The sequence below is a fragment of the Lissotriton vulgaris genome, chromosome 4_1, assembly GCF_964263255.1.
Source record: "Lissotriton vulgaris chromosome 4_1, aLisVul1.2, whole genome shotgun sequence".
In the NCBI taxonomy this organism is placed as follows: domain Eukaryota; kingdom Metazoa; phylum Chordata; class Amphibia; order Caudata; family Salamandridae; genus Lissotriton; species Lissotriton vulgaris.
Window position 1 is genome coordinate 923,720,134 of NC_141691.1, and position 15,248 is coordinate 923,735,381.

The 15,248-nt window shown below is 47.9% G+C and overlaps 2 protein-coding genes across 3 annotated transcripts in view; one reads left to right on the plus strand and one right to left on the minus strand.

Annotated features, from left to right (window-relative positions):
- Positions 1-3,711, minus strand: part of EXOC3 (exocyst complex component 3) — a 291,571-nt gene extending 287,860 nt beyond the window's left edge. Inside the window, exons 1-2 of one of the 2 annotated variants that reach the window (XM_086965203.1) lie at positions 3,505-3,711; positions 2,342-2,515 (exon numbers count right to left, since the gene is read on the minus strand). In XM_086965203.1, the coding sequence (XP_086821329.1) occupies positions 2,342-2,515; positions 3,505-3,684 (354 nt within the window). In that variant the 5' untranslated portion in view covers positions 3,685-3,711. Of the gene's footprint in view, positions 1-2,341; positions 2,516-3,397 lie in introns of both variants that reach the window. The other variant, XM_086965204.1, reaches the window with a different exon arrangement.
- Positions 1-15,248, plus strand: part of LOC147722730 (uncharacterized) — a 637,985-nt gene that overhangs the window by 167,708 nt on the left and 455,029 nt on the right. The gene's annotated exons all lie outside the window — the stretch shown is intronic.

The window sequence follows — 15,248 nt, forward strand, 5'->3', positions numbered from 1 at the left end:
ACTGTGTGTGAAAGCAGGTTGTAGTGGTAAATATACTTTTTTACTGAATTAGTAGTGTTTCAAGTAATTGTGATTTGTTTCCTTTTTATTGGAAATGTGCTCCAAAAAACATAAAAGCCATGAAATACAATCAGGCCCGGCATTTCTAACATTCCCAGGGAATTAATTGAATGAAACCTGCTGTTAGTATTTCCCTCATTTTTGGCCACTTAATGTGATTAGCAGAGTGCAGGGTCCCGTGGCATCTGGGAAAGAGGTTCATCCAGGCGGACAGTATCCTTAATGTAATGATGATGTGCGGTGGGAGGGAGACTGCAAGCCCGGCTGGACCAGCATCCTTAATGTAACGAGGGTCGAGAGGCATGGGGGTGGGGGGCTTAAACGCCTGAGAAGGCCAACGTCCCTAATCTTAATGTACTGAGAGCCTAGGTTTAAGGGATGTGATGGAGGAGCTGAGGGCCCCAGAGCACCCGCAACCTTAACATAAGTAGAGACTAGAATATAAGGATGGGATGGAGGAAGCAGAGACTGAGGGCTTGAGAGGACCAGATTCATTCATGTGAGGAGGGCTTAGGATATGGAAGGGGGAGGGGGGGGTCGGTCGAATAGAAGATCTGAGAGAAGGCAGCATCCTTCAGGTGACGAGGGTTTAGGAGGCAGGGGGGCACACGTTTGGGTGGAAGTACGAGAGGTGAAGGTAAGGTAGCAACATCCCTAAGTAGGGCAGACAACATGGAAGAGGTGGAGGCAGGGAGCCCGACAGGGACAGGCAGTGTCTTAATGTAACGAGGGCCGAGGAAGGCAGGTGGGGGAGGGTCTCGATAGAGAGGCAGAAGATGACACCATGGGAGGGGAACATCCGCAAGGAAACGAGTGCTGAGGAGGCTGTGTGGGCTGGCCAAATGTACAGAGATTAAGGCTGACAACCCTTACACAAACAGCTTCCTTAAGGCAGTTAGACACACGTATCAGAGTGTGTGGGTTTATAAGGGAGAGATGAAGGGGCAGTGTTGTGAGGGGGTGGGGCAGTTCTGGGTGAAAGCGTTCTTTCACTTTTCCGGGTTATTAGGGGCGCGAGGAATGTGCAGAGCAAAGTACAGCTGCGAGGTTATGAGGGGTACAAGAGCACTGCTTAAGGAGTATAAAAAACAAGTGGTGGAAGAAGGACTGAGACAGAAACACCACAGGAGTGCACTGCAGCGGTGTGGCAGGCATGCAAGCTGCCTTCTTCAAAACCTGTGGGTACATGAGAGAAAGCAGGCCTCAGCTTCCTCCCCTCAGCTCCTTTACTTTAATCCCCATCGCCCCACCCTCAGCCACTCTGCGGGTGGCAGCTGGTGGTGGCTGTGCGGGAGGGTGGGCCGGCAGCGGGTAGGAAGCGTCCTAAGGGGAAGCCGTGGGCATAATGACAGAACAGGCCGCGGCTCGGGGGCCGACTCCGGGGTTCACAATGCTCCTGTCAGCCCTTCAGAGCCGCCCTGCCGCAGGAGCCGGCTGTGCAGCCCCGCCAAGGCTGCCCCTCATTGTTCATGGAAGGAGGTCAGCGATGTGCGGGGGTCCCGGGGCTATCATTCGTGCCACCAGGGGATGAGAGACTACTTATACGAGCATCGGAGCTAGGAGCTGTGTGGGAAGGTGCACGGCCCGGGACGAGCTGAATAACAGAAGTGACGCGTTCTAGCACGTGCAGCTTAAGATCTTATGGTACGCTTATTACAGTACTGTAATAGAAGGTGTTGAAGGGAAGATGGAGGTGCATTAACACAGATGTGCATGGCATTCACTATCTGACTAGCAGGAGACTGCTGGGTATTATCTAAGTGAAAGGAAAGAGTTTTGTGTGCGACACCATATTAGATAATAACAAGCGCACCCGCAGGGCCGCTAAATTGAAAGCATTTGTAACATGAGCCACAACAGATTGCATCCCTGCGTGCTGCTGCTGGCTCCCGAGAGCAAAACGCTCTGGGAGTAAACCTTATCCACAACAGTTGGCACCCTGCGCGCTCCCGAGACCCCTAGGCTATGGGAGTGAAAGTTTTGAGGAGAGGCTGGACATGCACCCATCTTTGGCCATTTGCGTGCTTTCAATTATTGAAAGTCACACGCAAAGGCCAATGGGATGTGTGGGAGGAGAAGGCTCTTGCAAGTCTGAAGTAATTCCAAGAGCCCTCTCCTAGAGCAGAGCATGCGCGCTGGGCTCTAGGCAAGACCTAAAAAAGTTGGGAGGGCACATGATAACGTTGCAACAGTAGTCCAACAACAAATGTGATTAGAATAAGATTCAGCAGCCAGTTGCGTGAGCTCTTTCTTTTATTAGGTACAGCTGACAGTTCAATACCTTAAGTCTGGCTTCGACAGATGCTTTCTTGCGCGCCTCTCTCCGGCGATATTGCTCCACTTTATCCAGCTGGTCTGGCCGCTGCAACATACCTGCCACGCGTTGCACTGCTGTGCCCATGGCTTCCCGGTCCGTCGCCTCCATGTGGAGCCACAGGTAACTAAATCTGCAAAACTAAACAGAAAAATAAGGGCTTGGCATCCCAAAAATCTAAAAGGAGATTAACAATGCTTAAGGACAGTCAAGGCAATCTAATTTGCTCAAGACAGTAACTATCTTGACCCTTGCCTTCCCCCTAGGAGCTTCTGCCCCATGCTATTCAGAACCCGCATGCATTGATCACCACTGACCCTGGCGAGACCAGTTACATGCAGTCACTACTCTATCTGTTAAAAAGTTCTTAAACTCGCTAGCATCGGTTACTCTGCTACCGGAACAAGCACGAAGTACCCCGTCTTTATGAAGGGAGGGGTGCACTGCAGCTTACACTGCATGAACAGGGTAAGAACCTCTAACACTTGAACAATTCGCTTACAGGTAATCACGTTCTCTGTCACCTGCTTCCACAGCTCCTTACAGAAAATGGACACGTGCAGCGTTCGTGGGCAATCGCACAGACCCACAGCTGATAAAACATGGGGTTCCAAATCCCAACGCCAGAGATAATACGAATATATATGTTGTGAACCTTCGTCCAATTTATTAGATCACCCCCGGCTAATTAATTAGAGGAGCAAGGTTTCAACTAACAGCTAGATGACTGCAAGCCTAGGTCCTAGATGTAAATGACAGGCAGCGCTGTTGTTTCCTGTCATCAGTCTATATCTCTTGCAAAATTAATATTTCAGCTAATTCTGATTTTGAGGACCAACCGCTTTATTTTTGTCCCACAGTGTTAACAAGCGGCAACTACGTCCTGCCACCACGTAACGTTCCCAAAACTCAAAAGTGTTTTTCAAAACAGTTTCCGCTAAAGCAGAGCTAAAGTCTCAACGTCAACATATGTAGAAAACCACATCAGGAGAGTGCTGCCCGGTGAGAATCGCAGCCACTCACTTTTCTGTTTCTAAACTTGGGCGGGCCAAGGGAGTGATGGGCGAGAGAAAGAGTGGGCAGTATCCTTGGCAGAGTGTACACCTGTCCAAAAAACCAGGAAGGACTACCTCCCGGACTCCTCGCTGCGTAACTGTCCTTGCCACACACGGCGAGTGGGCGTCCGGGCCCGAGGCAGCAGGAAGACCCCGGCGCCCGGGCCTGAAGCAGCTGGAACACCTCGGTAACCCGTTTGAAGGGAATAGGTGCTTGAAAGCAGACTTCCTGAAGGCGGCCTTCACCAGACGCATACTCCGCCCACAGCAGCTCTTAAGGCACCATCCGTCGCCGAGAACCACCCGACTTGTTTGGACGTTTAGGAAACGTCATATCCGCCACCCATTCCTGTGTATGTTGGTATCATTCCTGCATAAGGCAAGGCATTCGAACAAGATAAACGCAGGTGTTGTCAGTGCTGCATTTCATTTTCGTTGGGTACATGAAGTTCAGCCATGCAACTTCCTTAAATAATATGAAGTTCAGCTCTGCAACTTTCTTAAATAACATGGCTCGGTGATCTACTCACGCCTGGCAGGAATACGTTGAGTTCGTTAAATCTGTCGAGTAAAAGGCGTCAACTTGCGTTCTTTGTATGTATAAACTAGACACAAAGCTGCCTTCAAATTCAATTTGATTACATACCGAACCATCCATACAGCGAGGGCATACAAGCTTTTTCACTCCCTGCAGCAACTGTCTGATTCCAACTCCAATATTGTGGAATTCAGAAGCATCCTCTGTCACCTTAAAGCAGAGGTCTTCAAACGTTTGTAGGCTGAGCCCCCCCCCCCCCCCCCCCCTCAGCTGAATTGTTTGAGATGTCGCCCCCCACCACATGACAAATTTTTGGAATCTGGTACACCCCTATTTCCTCCCCCGTGAATTCCATCAGTACCACTCACCAACAATGCACCTCGTCTCTCTATAGCACCTTTCTGACAAACATTGCATTTTTATTATAGCGCTGAAACGTTCCGATTTCCTCAATAAAGACTCCACACGTTGTTAGTGTCTAAACTGTATTTATTTATCTTACTAAGCCCTAAAGACCGCAGAGCCGATCTGCTGTCCTTATCGGCTTTCGCGCCTCTAATGCGCGCGCAGCCACAATTTGGCCGCCAGCACGTCTCGGCGTGACGTGCAACAACTAGAGCGCGCCACCACATATCTCCCCTTTTTCCAAACAATGAAACTGTTAATTTACAGTCCGCCGTTCATGTCAAAGTCTCGAAACCTTGCCGGTTTCACCACCGCTCTACCCGTCCGGGTCAGCCTCACCGGGGTGGACGGAGTCTCCCTCTCCTGAGTCTCTACGTCCGCTCCTCCACTTCCAAGCGCAGCCGCGCTTTCATCTCGCCTCCTCATGTCTCTTTCCCTCGCAGCTCCCTGGCTGCCGTCATCAGCTCTCTCTTCCTGCTGTTCTCCTCTTCTCACATGCAGCTCCCCATCTGCTTGTTCCTGCTCCACGTTTCTTTCCTCCATGTCTTCCAGATCTGCTCCACCTTGGCCCCATCGTAGAACTCTGTTGCATCTTGCCATGCGATCCTGGGACCAAGCATTTCCGGCGCTTAACAGAGCCGCTCTGCCAAACACTTCCTTGACCTGCATGGGCTTACTGTACTTGCTGTCTCCTTTTCTTTGTAGCGTGGCCAACTTTACTCGCACCCACTCGCCTCTTTCCAGGTCTGTCTCTTTCACATTTTTGCGGTTGTTGTAGTGTCTCGAGTAGATGGCCTGTGCCTTTTCCAAATTGGCTTGCACCACTGCTGGGGACCACTCGCTCGTTATAGTTTTTTCCTTCCATACGCGGTTGTCCCGAGTGAATGGTTCACGACCCCTCAGAATTTGGAAGGGGCTATATCCTGTACCTGTGGGGGTGATTCTGTACGCCCACACCATGTGCCATATCTCCCTTTCCCAGTCTTTGTTGTTGGAGATAGCTGCCTGCACTGACCCCATCACAACTCTGTTAAATCGCTCTACCAGTCCATTTCCGGCCGGATGGTAGACGGACGTATGTTTGGCTAAGATACCATTCCTCTGCATGAAGTTGCTCCATTTTTCTGACCTGAATTGGGGGCCATTGTCGCTCAGGTTGGATTTGGGGATGCCCTCTCTCACAAAGGTGTCAGATAGGAACTTTATGATGGTCTCTGTATCCATCACTTCATCCATTTTCAACTCTGGCCATTTCGAATATCTATCCATGAGGACGCACACGTATTTTTGAACTCCTTGTTCATCCAGGATTGGGCCCAGGATATCCACCGACAACTCTTCGCACGGATTCTGCGGGGGGTCAAATTTTCCTACGGCTGGGCGTAGCGGTTTGAGTGTTTTATCTGCCCCTTGGCACTGTAAGCAGTCCCTGACGTGTCTTTCGGCTCGTACATCCATCCCTGGCCACCAGTAGTTTTGCTTGGTCCTCAACTTCATTTTTCCTATTCACAAATGTCCTTCGTGGAGCATGCTTAGTAACTTGGGGATGATGTTTGCCGGGGGGATGACCTTCTCTCCCCTGTACACGAACATTCCTTGGTCGTCCATCGACAACTCCTCCCTGATCTCGTAATATGGTTTGAGGTCCTCACTGGTTTGTCTTTTGTCTGGCCACCCCTTTGTGATGTATAATTTCACTTCCTTTATGGTCTGGTCTTCATCATACGCTTCTTTCCACTCCTGATTTCCGATTACTCTTTCTTGGTCTTCCGTGAGTGCTACCAATTCTTTCATCCCTGCTTGGACTTCCTTGCTCTGTTCCATGGCCGCCGCCCTGCTTAAGAAGTCTGCTACTCTGTTCCTGCTGCCTTGGATGTACTCTACATCGTATCTGAATTCTAGTAGTTTTAGGGTCATTTTCGAGATCCTGGGTGTGGCACTGGCATGTCCGCTGGATGTTAGTACTTTCAGTAAAGGCTTATGATCTGTTTTCAACTGGAAACGTGTGCCCCACAGAAATTGCCTGAATCTTGTCATTGCCCACACGACTGCCAGCATCTCTTTTTCTATCACGCTGTATTTCTTTTCCGTTTCGCTCAGTGTGCGGGATGCAAAGCTAAGTGTCTCCATCCTTCCTTGTCCTCGGTCTTGCATCAATACAGCACCCAGTCCCTTGTCGCTGGCATCGGTGGTAAGCACTGTCTTTCCCTGGGGGTCGTATCCTTGGAGTGGTACTGCTCCTACCACCTCCCTTTTGATGACTTCGAATTCACTTTGTGCCTCCTCCGTCCAACGGAACTCAGTGCTGTCTCTCGTCAGCTGCCTCATGTGATGCGTCTTGGTGGCGAAGTGCTGCACGAACTTGCTGTAGTATTCCGCCATGCCTAAAAATGACCTGACCTCCTCTTTGTTGGTGGGCGGTGGCGCTTCACAAATTGCCTTTACATTCTCTGCTTTAGGGGTAACTCCCCGCACCCCGTTTTCGTGCCCCAGGTAGGTCACCGACTCCATGCCTATCCGGCACTTGGTCCATTCTGCTGTGAGGCTCTTACCATCTAGGATCTTCAGTACTTTGCTGAGTTTCACATCGTGGTCTGGTTTGTCTCTCCCTATTACCAGGATGTCGTCCTGAAAATACTGGACACCATCCATGTCTTTAAACAGTTGGTGCATCAGTTTCTGGAACACCACAGCCGCTGAGGCTAGCCCGAACGGCATACGGCGGAACTAATAGCACCCAAATGGGGTGATGAACGATGCTAATTTCCGGCTCTCTTGGTGTAGTGCAATTTGATGGTAGGCTGAGGTCAAGTCTATAGTGGAGTACCACTTGATTCCTCTAGTCTTGGCCAGCATTTCTTCAATTCTAGGTAAGGGGAACTTCTCCACCACAATGTTCTTATTCAGTTCGCGTAGGTCGACACACAGCCTGACCTTCCCACTGGGTTTCATAACTACCACCAATGGCGCCAGCCACTCCGCGCACGTGATAGGTTCAATGATCCCCTTTTTCTCTAAGTCCTGTAGCTCTTCCTGTACTGCTTCTCTCACTGCCAAGGGCACATTTCTCACTTTGTGGGCAACTGGTACGGCTTCCTCCTTTAGGATTATCTTGTGTGAGAATTTCTCCATCCTTCCTACCGTGCCTCCGAATACTTTGGGGTACTCTCTCTTCCATTTGTCAAGATCTGGCCAGGTTTCCAGTTCGGTTAGTAGTATCTGTTCCTTGCCCCCTGGATCCAACTTAATGCCCAGGTCGCCTTGGTCCAGCCATCCTAGCACCGAGGGCCCGCTCTCCGATATGTAAAGCTTGCAGAAGGCGGAACGGCCTCTGAACTCAAATTTTAATGGTCTGAATCCAGCCATAGGTATGCGGTCCCCGTTATATGTGACTGGGCGGATGTCCAGCTTCTCCAATTCTGGGACTAGATGTGGCGCGAAGATTTCATTCCACACCGCTCTCTGGACAATGGTGTAAGGCGGGCCCGTGTCAGCCACCACGCTTATCGGTACTCCCCCTATCGTCATTTCCAGTACCGGTTTCGTCGTTATTCTGCCATCCACGCTCAACACTTGGTCATAAATGCAAAGTACAGTGACGACTTCCTCCTCTGTGCCTTCTTCCTGTTCTTTGCACTCTTGGCCAATGTATTTTACCATGCCTTTAGAAGACTTCCTCCGACATACCTTCTCATAGTGGCCCACAATGCCGCAGTACACACATTTGGCGCGGAACGCTGGGCACTTCCTGTCATGCGCCTCGTGGGACCAGCTTCCACACCTGTAGCATGATTTCTTGGTGCTCCCCGTCTGTTTCCCTGGAGGGCCCGGGTTGCCTTGCCATTTGTTGGGCCCCTTCACCGACGACCCTTTGTACTTGTAGTCTCTGCAGGGCTCTTCTTCGTCGACTTTATTCACCATGGTGCTGGGCGCCATCTCGTTCTTCGTCGCTTCCGCACACCTGCGCGTCAACTCTGCCCTCTTGACTATTACCATCACCTCCTTCAGTGTGGTTTCCCCGCTGGCCCACAGCTTGTCCTGCACTGCTGTGCTCGTGGTGTGCATCACAACCTGGTCTTTGATTAATTCTTCTTCCCATGTGTCATATTTGCATGTGGCCGCCAGTTTCTTCAGGGCCGCCACTTATTCCTCTACTGTCTCTCCTGGGCGTTGTTTCCTTTGTTGGAAATTGAACCTGTCTACTGACACACACACTGCCGGCCTGTAATGTTCGTTCAGGTCATCGATGGCGTGGGCATACACATCGTCGTCCGCGCTTCCTCTTTGTTTAGGCACCAGGCTCTTGTAAATTCTGAGTCCTTCCAGGCCTAGGTTGAGTAGTAGGATGCGCTTTTTTTTCTTGGGGTTGAACTGTTCCTCGTTTTCGTCTTCTAACACCCCTATGAAGTTCTCAATGTACTGCCTCCAGTCCTCCCATTTTATTAGTGGTTCTCCTGGTCTGGGCAGAAATTGCACTGGCGCCATTGCATATCCCGCTTGCGCACTCATCTTTTCACCTTTGATCGTGGGTGGTGTACTCCCTTGACTTCTGGGACTGCCTGGTGTATTGTCCTGCTCTTGTTTACCACCTTGTGACTGGGGACTTTCTGTGTCGGCCCCCTCGCCCTTTCTTAAGGCCGCCAGCACGGTTCCCCCTGTTTTATGGTTCACTGTGTAATCTGGCGCGATATGCTTTATGCCGCTTGGGTCTATTCACTCCACCCCTTGCGTAATTGTCTTTTCCCTCCGGGTGGTTTTGGGCTCTGCCACGCTCTTTAGGGTAGGGTACCTCATGTGGTCGCTTGTTGGCCTCTCCTCGACCACGTGCTTCCCTTGGCCGCCTGGCACCGTTGTCCTGCTCCCTGCTGGAGATCTTCAGTTCACCGGTATCAGTGATGTTTCCCTCGGTGTATCTCTTGTTGTTTGTTTTTTTTTTCTCCATATGGTGTGCAGGGGTTCAGGATTCCATCCTCTTCGCCATTGTAATGTTCCGATTTCCTCAATAAAGACTGCACACGTGGTCAGTGTCTAAACTGTATTTATTTATCTTACTAAGCCCTAAAGAGCGCCGAGCCGATCTGCTGTCCTTATCAGCTTTCGCGCCTCTAATGCGCTATGCGCACGCAGCCACAATATGGCCGCCAGCACGTCATGTCACGGCGTGACGTGCAACAACTAGAGCACGCCACCACAAGCGCTACTCAAGTCAAGTCAAGTCAAAGTCCACTTTATTCGATTAATTAAAATCATAAAAGTATTCTATAGCAACTATCATACATTCATATATCTTAAAAAACAATTAAAACAGTATTAAACAGTAGGTAGATTTTTAAAAACACGTTAAAAGGGCGTTATTTACACACAATTCATTACAGTTTGTACTCAACACTACAGTAAACATGAATTCACGTATCTGTCCTTAACTGTGATTCCAACCTTAACCTTAATCTCTTACATCTGACAGAAGCGGCCAAAAAGCTAGCAGTGCAATACATAATTACAGGGGAATGCATCATCTGTAAATATAACAACGCAGGCTTGTACTGCGTAAAACCCAGCTCCTTCAGAATTGTTTTTAAGTATCGGGTACGAGGTTCGTGATAAAAAGAACAGAAGAACAGAAAATGGCCATTATCCTGAGAGGAGAAGCCATCACATTTGCATGGGGACGACTCCTCGAGCTTACACCAGTCTTTTTCGTCCCACAATACCAAATAAATTTGATTAAAACGAAATTTAGACAGTAACCACCTATGAAAGGAATTAGTGACCACTGACAGGTAAGGAGCCAACTCAAAAGATGGAGTTATCATTACATGAGCCCTCACAGAGGGTTTACATAACTCATCCGCTTCACGCTCGGCCATACGTAATCTGGTGAAATTTGTCTTCACCCATAACAGATCAGCTTTGCACAGGGATTCTGGGCTATTAAAGATTTCAGGGCGTCCCAAAATTACGGCCATGGATTCAATATATGACAGCCACTGAATATCCCTCCTGTGATCTAATGTAAGACAGTCTTTGATTATCCTGTGATTAAGGCTGAGGTTCGGGTTAAGCCAGAGCTTGATCCACATCAGGAGTGGGGCTAGATTGATTATGTCTAAAATATAACCCAAACCCAGCTCAAGATGTAAAGAGTAAGTGGCAGTTGACTGGGGTAGTCCCAACAGAGAACGAAGAAATTTGTTTTCCTCTGTCTGTATGCTTTTAGAATTAACGTAACCCCAGACTGCAGCCCCGTACCTAGCGATCGCAGCTGTCTTGGCTTTATAAACCACCAGGACAGCCTCGATTGGTTTCCCCCCCAATCGCTTAGTAAACCCCAGAATTGCAGAGTATGATCTTCTTACCGCATTCGCTTTAGCTGTTAACTGCGGTGTCCAGGTTCCCCTTTGGTCAAAAATCACTCCCAGATAGGTAAAAACTTTCACACATGTAATCACCTCTCCATCGCAAAAAAAGGTTTTTTCTTTAAGTTTACCACATCCTACTGACATAGTGTGTGATTTGTTCTTGTTAACCACCAGGTCAAGACTGGACATAAAGTTGCCGAAGGAGTTGAGTAATTTTTGCAGGGCAACTGGGGTCCTGGCTATTAGCACCGCATCATCGGCATAGAGGAGCACCGGAATTGGTGCACCCCCCATGCTCGGGATATCCTTTGAGGCAGCCGTTAGGTCGTCCTCCAAAGAGTTCACGTATAACGTGAACAGCATTGGCGCCAGTATACATCCCTGACGGACCCCTCTAGTTGATCTAAAACTCTCGGTACACTTTCCGTCAGTGGTCATTCTGATGCGGGCCCTCAGGTCTTTATGGAGCTCCGCCAGAAAGTATACCAAGGAACTATCGAGGCCCAACTTCAGGAGCATTGCCCACAGCTTAGATCTATTAACGAGATCAAAGGCTGTGGACAAGTCCATGAAGCCAAGGAAGATACTTCCCCCTTTTGCTCTGGTATATTTAGAAATTATGAGGTGGAGATTGAGGCATTGATCCTCAGTACTCCTCCCTGACCTAAATCCATATTGTGCCTCAGACAGAATGTTGTTCCCCTTGACCCACGCGGATATTCTTGCTAGGACAACCTTTCCTAGGATTTTTACAGAGGAGTCCAGCAGCGATATTGGTCTGTAGCATTTAGGATCTCCTCTCTGCCCTTTTTAAAATATTGGCACAATTGTAGCTAGAGACCAGGTCTGAGGGAATCCCACTGCGGCGGAGGCATTAAAAACTTTCGTTAAAATATTGGCCCAAAACAGCGGGTTAGCCCTAAACATATCCGCTGGCACTCCATCGGGGCCCGGGGCCTTGCGTCCTGCTGTATCCTCTATAGCTCTAAGTACCTCAATTGTATCAAATCTCACAGGCTCCAGGGGGATCTCAGTAGTGGGGATTGTGAAAGGTTCCAGCTCCCTATTACTATCATACATTTTTTCAAAATGGCGAAGCCAGTCCTCCTCTGATATATTTAGTTCCAGCACTGAGTTTTGGTCGCCTGAAAGTAAAGGGGTGTTAATAATTGACCAGAATTCAGCGCTGTTTTTTAGGGTGGCTTTATCCATTAAATCTTCCCAGGCTTTCCTCTTTAGTTCATTTTTACGCAAGTTAGTGGCCGTAGTAAACTCCTTTCTTAGTCGCGCCACTAACGCTTTGTCCCTTGGGCGAGTATTGAGGGCTTTCTTAAGGCGGTTGTGAGCTTTGCTACAATTTTTATCAAACCAGCCTTTCACCGATTTATGTTTGCTCCCCTGACCTTTAGCTGTGAGGCAAATGGACACAAACCGGCAAATACCTTCAAAGGAAGATATAACCTCCTTGCTCCCAGTTAACGGGTTGGCACACACATTTAGCTCTTCGGATACTGAGGAGGATAGGGTTAAGAAAAAATTGTCCGGTACAACCATATCCCACTTAATTCTTCTCCCCTGATCCTTATCCTTTACAGGCAATATAGACCGGTGGGAAACAGCTGATTTTAACAAGAAGGAGCTATTCACTAGCTCCAACCCCACAGGATTATGGTCACTCATAGGCATAGCAGTTGCATTATATGAAATCACATAATTCAAAAAACCTCTTGAAACAAAGATAAAATCAATTATCGAGTCACTAGCCCTTCCCGTATAGGTGGCAACCCGTGTACTCTTATCGTAGAATTCAGGTTCATACAGCTCATTTTCCCGTAATACATTTTCGAGCGCCAAACCCTTCTGTGTATGTTCTAAGTGAGGGGAGGACACGCTATCAGGCCCATCTTCATCCCCTAGGGCACAATGTGAGCACAGATGAACATTACAATCGCCCATTAAAATAAATCGGCACAAAGTGGATTGTTTGTCTCTGTAAAAACTTAAGAAATCAAATAACCATGTAAAATGCACAGTTTCTGGGTGACCATTCGGTGCATTATAGCAATTAACAAGAAGCAATTTGCAGCCATCCTCTAATATTATCTCCAATACGAGGAAATTATGAGAGGCACAGTCAATCGGGGTGATTTTGCCCTTGATGTTCACCGATACCAGCGTCAAAAGACCTCCTTTGTTCCGGTCTGCGGGGGAAGGCAAAGCAGGTACAAAATAAGAAGTAAAACCGTCCAACCAGTAATCACACTCCATATCCCAAGTCTCTTGAATGGCAATGATATCGTGGCGCTTTACGAAATTTTCCCAGTTTGGGTCTCCCTTTTTAGACCGCAAGCCAGCGATGTTCCAGGATAAAAGTCTGACCGTGTCCCCTTTATCATTTATGATCTCTGGTAAACTGTTACCATCCGAAGCCGAAGAAGGTACATGGACCGTTGTTGTTGAATCCACTATGACGTCGTCTACTGTACCCTCTCCAACACCCCGTCAATCACAAAGATCTAGACCTGAGAGGGCGTTGAATCTGTTGTGAGTTGTGATAGGGGGACCAAAGGTAAAGAGGTTATCACGTCCCTGAAACAAACTGTGTGGAGCCGATCTGGGCCCCACCGGGGTAAATGGACTTAGTCTTTGTCTGGGCAGAGTAGCTAAATTGACGTGATTGTAAAAATACCCTAACGGGCGCACTTGAATTCCATTGCTGTCCTCCATCAGAGATGCTGCCCGTAGGAGGACTGTGGCCACATGTTGTGGGTATTTGAAGTTCACGACCACACAATCCCCTCTACAAGATTTCCTCGAGGGACCAATCCAATTCACTCTCCTGGTCGTGATAATGTCTCCAGCAAATTTAGTAGGGAAACCACATTTAGCCTCCAAAACTCGCGGGGTAGCAATTCTGGGGAGAGGAGTAGACTGTACAGTATTTAGGAGCAAAGAGGATACCTGGGGTAGGTGGGCAATTATAGAAATAGGTTTTAGAGGTGCTAGGTTCACACTAGTTTCAGTCTATGGCTCAACATGTGATGACCCAGATATATTTCAATTCCTGGATCATGAGCTCTCAACTTGGGTGGAGCCAATTGTTTGCTGCGGAGATTTTAACATCAGCCGACCAGCAAATATTGAGCTACAACTGAGTCATTCCTATAGGGGGAGGAAGAAAAGGGTGCATAGGGCGATAGTAGATATGGCACGGCATAATGCTCTTTCATATGTATGGGCTAATTTACACCCACAGATAGATGGCGATACATTTTTCTCTGCTCCTCACAATATAACAGTAAGGCTGGATTATTTTTTAATTTCCAATGTTTTGTTATCTAACACGCAGATTAAGAAGTTACCCCGTTTGGTTTCGGACCATAACCCACTGTTATTGTCATTAAGTATAAACGGGCTAGGTAGGAAACCATATAGATGGACATTTGAGCGAGCTTTGTTACTCGACGAGGGTTATTGTACTCACGTGGAAAAATGGATTAGTGAGTTTTGGCTTAATAATTTGGGGAGCACTAGTAGTGCCTATATTTGGGATGCTTTTAAAGCGGGCGTCAGGGGAGAGACAATTAGTTTTTCAACACATAGACGGAAAAAAGAAAGAGAAATGTTCGATCAGCAAGTTAACTCCCTTCTGGATGCTGAGGCTGAGTTAAGTAGGTTAATCATGAGGGGGCTCCCACTGGATCAACAATTGTTGGAAATCACGGTTTTAAAGGCGGAGATAGCGGAAAGAATCACTAACAAGATAGTAGCTAGTTATTTAACAAAGAAGGAGCAGGCATGTGAGCTTAGCGAGCGGGTTGGCCACATTCTTGCTGTTAGATCTAGACAAAAAGCCAACGCAGGGGACATTAAAAATATAGTTGATGATTCAGGCAATTTGATCTCTGACTCTGTCGGAATAAGGAATGAATTTTGGAAGTTTTACACTGGACTATATGACAGAGAGATTGAGGTTGATATTGATAAAATCAGGGAATATTTAGGAGACATTCAACTTGGGAAATTAGATCCGGAGGAAAATAGCATACTTGAAGCCCCTATAACGCTAGAAGAAATGTCTCTAGCTTTATCAGATCTCCCATCCTCTAAGGCTGCAGGACCTGATCTGATACTGATCGAATTTTATAAAACCTTTATATCAGTTTTTAGAGTAGAGCTACTGGATACACTCATTCAAGCCCAGGGAGATATCTCAATTCCAAAATCATGGGGCGAGACTGAAATTATAGTTATCTTGAAAAAAGGTAAACCCGCCACAAATCCGGGGTCATATAGACCTATAGCCTTAATGAATACTGACGTAAAGCTCTATTCGAAAATTCTGGCTACAAGGCTGTCAGCTGTCATAGAAAAATTAGTTACCCCAGTCCAACATGGATTCATCCCGGGGAAAGGGACTACAGAACATGTCAGAACTGTGATTACCTGTTTTGATGCCATGGAGGTTTCTGGCGGCCCTGTCTCGGCTTTATTTTTAGATGCCGAGAAGGCTTTCG